This window comes from Chrysochloris asiatica, unplaced genomic scaffold, assembly GCF_000296735.1.
Source record: "Chrysochloris asiatica unplaced genomic scaffold, ChrAsi1.0 scaffold00038, whole genome shotgun sequence".
NCBI lineage: Eukaryota > Metazoa > Chordata > Mammalia > Afrosoricida > Chrysochloridae > Chrysochloris > Chrysochloris asiatica.
Window position 1 is genome coordinate 6,671,437 of NW_006408556.1, and position 6,686 is coordinate 6,678,122.

The 6,686-nt window shown below is 40.4% G+C and overlaps 1 protein-coding gene across 1 annotated transcript in view; it reads left to right on the forward strand.

The window, feature by feature from the left end:
• RNF8 (ring finger protein 8, E3 ubiquitin protein ligase) overlaps nucleotides 1-6,686 on the forward strand; it is a 51,546-nt gene that overhangs the window by 35,272 nt on the left and 9,588 nt on the right. The window contains exons 3-5 of the mRNA XM_006860578.1: nucleotides 437-1,177; nucleotides 3,524-3,586; nucleotides 6,058-6,147. Coding sequence (XP_006860640.1) covers nucleotides 437-1,177; nucleotides 3,524-3,586; nucleotides 6,058-6,147 — 894 coding nt within the window. The remainder of the gene's footprint in view (nucleotides 1-436; nucleotides 1,178-3,523; nucleotides 3,587-6,057; nucleotides 6,148-6,686) is intronic.

A 6,686-nucleotide genomic window follows, 5' to 3' on the forward strand; every position in this document is an offset into this window, starting at 1 on the left:
GGTACAAATCAGGCTGCTAATCTCATGGTCAGTAGTTGGAAACTACCAGCTGTTCCGCAGGAGAAAGATGAGGCTTTCTGCTCCCGTAAAGATTTACAGTCTCAGAAACCCTATACAGGGTTGCTATGAGTCGGAACCGACTCCACGACACATAACAACATAGGTCTGTTGCATTTGTTTGAGTAATTCATCCACCCATGCTGAGGTGATTCCTGTCTGTTACACAGGCATTTCTCTGTGGACGCATGAATATGAAATAATAGGTAAAAAGCACTGTTTGAAAAATGTTTTTAAGGATGCGATGTATAAACCTTTTTTTTTCTATTTGTCCTTAAGAATTTCCTTCTGAAAGGCAGAAGGTATTGTAGTAACAAGAGAGAAATTCCATTAAGAGTAGAAAACTTGTGAAGCTTATTTCATCTTTCTCTCTCCCCAGAGTCTGAATGGTGTTTGGCTGAACAGAGAACGTCTGGAACCTTTAAAGATCTATTCCATCCAGAAGGGAGACCACATCCAACTTGGGGTGCCCCTGGAAAACAAGGAGAATGCAGAGTATGAATATGAAGTTACTGAAGAAGACTGGAAGAGAATGTATCCCTGTCTTGCCCCAAAGAATGACCATATGGTAGAAAAAAATAAGGATTTGAGAACTAAAAGGAAATTTAGTTTGGATGAATTGGGTGATCCTGGAGCTGAAGGCCCCTCAAATTCAAAATTTAAAATTAGTAGTATGTCTTGTGAATCTGGTCAGCCAGTGAAGTCACAGGAGAAAGGTGAGGTGGCCAGTCAGCTCTCTGAAGATTTGGATCCTAAGTTGACTTCTCATGAGCCCAGTGAGAAAACCACAGGGGTTCATATTTGTGCTGATCCCCCGCAAGTTGTAGAGCTTCATGGTAAGACACAGCAAGCCTCCAGCTCTTCTATTTCTCAGAATAGCTTAGATCTGTTGAAGGCAACTATGTCTAGGATTCTGAAGCTGAAAACAGAAATGCAGAAAAAGCAGGTAGCTGTTCTGAATGTTAAAAAGCAGAACCAAAAGGAGCACTCAAAAAAAATTGTGAAAATGGAGCAGGAACTACAGGACTTACAGTCCCAGCTTTGTGAAGAACAGGCCCAGCAGCAAGCGAGAGTGGAGCAACTAGAAAAGACCTTCCAGGAAGAGGAGCCACATCTCCAGGTAACCCCTAGGAAGGAAGACCAAGAGTGCCCCTTAGGGATTGCCCTGGGCAGGTGATGGTATGAAGAACAGAAAAGCTTGAGATAAGAGAATAGGGGGTTAAGTAAAGGGTTAAGGTTTCAGCATGCAGATCAGATCTTCAGTACCAAGGAGATGTACCAAGGTACATAGGAGCCAGAGCTTCGGCACCAAGATAGGGTAAGGGGATCAATAGAGCCAGCCAGCACATAACTGATCTCAAGAAACAAAACGGAGGTGACTGAAAACCAAGGTAAATTCAAGAAGTTGAATGGAGGTCAGGATGCCATGAAACCATAATACACCCCATTTGAACCAGTAGTTCTCTTCATAAGTTTAACTCTGGTCAGAGCCATCTTAGCCCCACAGCAGGTACAAGTCAGCTAGTTACTCTGTCCTCTTGTACCTGGCTGCTTGCTAACTGTGAGGGTTAGTTACTCTATAATTAACTTAGGAGGTGGGAGGCTAGAAAGTCAGAAAATATTTTTGTGTCTGTCCTGAGCACTCAGCACAGGAGGGGACTGGTATACCAGGATTTAGTTGTTGGGTTCAGTGATAAGCTGCTTTCCACAGTGCCTTTAGCAGAAAGGTAAAATGTTTATTTTCTTAATTATGTCAAAGTAAGACCAAATGTGTTGTGGTCACTGAGCCATTTGCTTAGATGACAGATACTTGCACAGAGCTTCTAGCTAGAGCATCATGATCCTGGTCTCTGTTCAAAACGTCAGCGCCCATCTGGCAGGAACCACACGTTTTATTCCCACTGAGTTGCTCAGGTTATATTGAATGCCAAGAATTCCCCATTGTTGACTTAGAACTAAGAAGGACCAAATCACAACTGATGTGAATAAGCGTTTATCTTTTGTTTGAGCTTTTCAGGGAAAGAACAAGAAGTAGTAGTGTTGGCTTATTTCTGAACCATTTATAAATTTGGGTCTAATATATGCTATCCCCTTGAAAAAGGTAGTAGGGGACTCAAAAGGTTCATGGAAATTTTTCATTATCTTACAATTCCATTTCTCCACAAACGTTTTGAAGCCCCCTCGTATTAGAAAAGGCTTTGGATTAAACATGTCTGCCTGAGGTTATACATGAGTTACTTGTGTGTACATTCTTACTTCCCTTTTTCACTTGGACTAGTTCTTGAAATTAATAAGAGTGGTTTCTCTTTACGTATTTAGTGTATCATACTTTCACCAGAGCAGAACTGTGTTGAAAGGCTTATATTGGTGTTCAGGAACAACAGTTAACAGTTAATTAGTATTTGTGGCTACTCTGGATGTGCTTCAAGGTATAGTTGCAAAATATTTTTCTGTACAAAACTGCTAAAGAAAGGAAAAAAATAACTGGTTTGGAGTATTTATCCAGGTAGAAGGAGGTCATGTATGAATTATTTATAGTAGCACTATCTAGTCCACTGTTTGTTAGATACATTTCCTTCTGCCTGCTCACAAGGGCAGTGGTTAAAGCTCACCAGCCACTCCTCGGAAACCCTATACAGCATCACTATAAGTCGGAACCAACTTGATGGCACTTAACAACAACAACAACAACAACAAACCAAGCTGTAGGGATTTATCCTAGCCCTAATACTTGCTCAGAAGCTTACTGAACCCTTAGCTTCTTCACATAGATTTGGTGCCTGGCGCTGTGTTTAGAGTTCTGATGTTAAGAATACTTAATAAATAGTTTTGCCATTAAGGAACTTATCTAGTTGAGGAAACAAGGTGTATGCTATACATCAAAGAACAGTTCCATGTCAATATATTCAATTAGAGAATAGTTTCAAATTGGCATATTAAATGTGTATGATGGGTTAAAGTAGGGAGGGAAAGGTTATCGTTGAATGATGATGTGGATAGCACTCTGAAGGGAGGGGGGCAGGTGGGGGAACTATGACATGAGTTCAGGCAAAGAGGGAAAAGAAGCAGTTTGTGGGCTAGAAGTGATAGACTCTGAATGAGAGATGGGGTGGCTAAAATTGAGGGTAGAAACATGGTGTAACTCATGGTGCCAACCTTAGGGATCATGTCTAAGGTTAGATGTTTGTTGGCCCAGAAGCGCTCAGTTTACATCCTTTTGGAGTTATGGCATTAGTCTTATGGTTTTCTAGAGCAACCCGAGTACTGGTTTAAAGGTGACAACCCTGAGGTGTGCAACATTTGAGCTCTGCTCAAATCCTTTGAAATAAATAGGAGATTTCCCAACTGCTTCCTGCCCCTGTTTCCAGATGCTCGTGCCAGCTGATCTGCTCTGCAAATTGCTGGATTTTGTTCCCTTTTTTCCTTCCCTGCAGGGAAACCTTCCATTTTGTTTTTGGCTTTGCAGGGTTTGGAGAAAGAGCAAGGAGAAGAGGACCTGAAGCAACAGTTGGTCCAGGCTCTACAGGAGGTAACTCATCTTTTGCCACTGTTCTGAGATTATAATGGTCTGCAGAGTAGAGGGCAGCCAAGTGTTTCGTGGCCACTGGCTTCATCTACTGCTTAGCTCACACCTCTGAGACATATCCAGTCTGTGAACAGAGCAGATGGCATCTGCTCACACCATCAGGTCAGAGATTTGAAGCCTCACAGATATGCCAGACCACAGATGGAAACTTATATCTTCATCAGAGCAGGAGTTGCTCTAGTGAAGATGGAACGGAGCTCGTAACATTAGGATGCTCTGGGGAAGTGTCTCCATGTCCACAAAGGTGAGGACAGCACAGGGGACATGTGAGCTATGACTTGGCCACCAGTGCTTGCAAGGGCTTCCATCACCTCACTGCTCCTGATTTGTAGCCATCCAGAAGTAATGTGAGAAAGTTCCAAGTAAGCATTTTAGGTCAGATTGAGAGTATGCAAGTTAACAGGAAAGTATCTCGATTTACTGAAAGGGCAAGGAGGAAAAAGGTTCTCCTAAAAGATTGTCTGTAATTTCTTTTATCTATTTGACTACATGTTTCATTAGATTAATTCTCATAGCTCTTTTGCGTCTTTAAAACTTGTTTTTGTCTTCTATCCTTTATATATTAGGATCAGTGGTTTGAAGCAATTTTGATCAGGATGTTAGTGGGATAGTTCAAATCTTCTTAAGAAAAGTGAACAAAGCATTAAAATTGTTCAGGAGAATTTATCCTTGTGTTCTTTTCTTTGCTGCCTGCCTCCCAACCTTCTTGCAGTGTTCATAGTCATGTTATAAGCATGACAAGGTACCTGTCTTGGTTCCTTATAAAGGGTGAACAAACAACCTTGGGAAAGAATTAGGTGAAAATCAATTTAATCTTTTTTAGAATTTTATTTTCTGAACTTGTTTCTTTTTGAGAATGGGATGGTAGGCATGTGCCCTACGTAAAGTTCTCAAACGTTATTAAATTGATACTCAGATATTGTTTTGAAGTTGACTGGAAAAGAAAAAGATTTTGCTACTTGGAAATTTCCAAGGGATCATTGAGTACCCTGTATCCACCCTCTCCTTGGACAGGCAGGGCAGCATCCCTGTCATTGTATCATGGAGTATTTGGCCAGTCTGCATTCAGTTGGCCTACAATATGGTATTTTAAGGTCATGGTTCTATTCCAGTGCACCTGAGGGGACATACTATTCTATTCTCTCAGCTGAAGCAGTGGTTGCTTTTTTGGTCTACTCTGCTGGTCCCTCTGAAACTATTTTATTTACCAGGCCATCATAATTATAGAGCATAAAAACAAACTTTTCTGACTGCTTTCATACCTGTCATTTTAATTTTCTTATTAGCATTGATGTAGAAAGGGTACCTGTTTTCCCATTTTATGGATGAAAAAGTTAAGATATGCAGATCAAATTAGTAGTTTAGATGTGGGGCCAGACCTTCTGAAAGAATTGCTGCTTTGGAGATCATTTTAAAATTTGTTTCATGAACAATATCATTTCAAAAATCCTTATTCTACTCCAACTTCTTTTTAAAAAAAAAACAACACCCTAGTGGCGCAGTATTTAAGTGTTTGGCTGCTAACAAAAGTTCAAACCCACTAGCTGCTGCATGGGAGAAAAGACCTGGTGGTGTGGTCCTATAAGGATCCCAGCCTTGAAAACCCTGTGGCATAGTTCTGCTCTGTCCTATAGAGCCACTGTGAGTCAGAATGAACTTGAATGGCAATATTGTTTGGTTCCTTAATGAAAGAATTTGTGGTAAGATTTTACAGTACAAGCTATACTTAAGCATGAGGCTGCTCATAAATTATGTTTCATAGAAGTGGAACTCTTGGCATTCATTGTAGGCACTTAGTCACAGTGAATGAGCTATTAGCTCTTGGATGTGCCAGTTTCCAGGAGACACGAGCTGGGTTCAGTCCACATTGACTTATATGTATGTAATGTCTGAGTTAAAAAGGTTAAAGATCTTTTTTATTTCAACTAAAATGATTATGTAGGTTCTCTGATTCCCATTTTCTTTTGACAACTTCTTAAATGTTGCTCCTAGTACTAGTCAGTCTTAGTTATTTTATAGTTCTTGAGCACTGGTTCTCAGAATCACTTGGGCAGCTTTATAAAAAATAAACATTCCTGGGCCCCAAGCCAAACCTATAGAATCAGACTCTGCACGGAAGTAGAAGTTCTTCAATTGCTTTGGATGGCTATCTGAATTGGGAGCAGATGTTATGGAAAGACTAGTGGATTTGGTGGCCTCCTGTCCTACTTGTTCCCTTTCCTGAAAAAAAGCAGTAGGTCAGTGAGATGTTTTAAAGGAAGGAAGGGATTATTTTGCAATTGCCAATTCATTGATCCTTTTAGCCAAAGCCACTGGCTAGAGAGAGAGAGCAGGCATGAGTGTGCCTAGAGGAAGGGAGCAGCATAGGATCACACATAAATCAGTATAGATCATGTTCTGCTATGTTTCTGCAGCACCGGGCTCTAATGGAAGAGCTAAATCGCAGCAAGAAGAATTTTGAAGCAATCATTCAAGCCAAGAACAGAGAACTGGAGCAGACCAAGGTACTGGAAAGAAGATGGAGGTTTAGAATTTGGTTAGTACATGCAACTCAGCACTTTTAACAGTGCAAGGGTTGCTATGGTGAATAAAGAAAGATTATGATTGCTCTTTGCCTCAGGGGAAATAATCTGTAAAATTACTGACAACTCTAGAAGGTTCTGCCTGTGAAACAGTATCTGTTTATTTTCTCTCATTCAGAAGTGAAATGCCGGGAATAAGTCACTCACATCCTGTCGTCTAGTCCTTTGTAGCTGCCCTTTCAGTGTGTTTCAGTGGCACAGACTAAGGAGTGGTTTAGTCATAAAAAATAGTTCATCCTGATGCACTTTTTTTTCATTAAATTTTTTATTGTGGATTAAGTGAAGTTTACAGGGCATATCATCAGTTTTACATTCAACAAATCATATACCTTGTTTCATTACATTGATTATAATCCCCTCCATGAACCATCAGTTAACAGTATTTCTCTCTATCCACTTTAGCTTTTTAAAAAACACACAAACAAACAAACAAAAAACACCACTCAGGCATATATAATAAT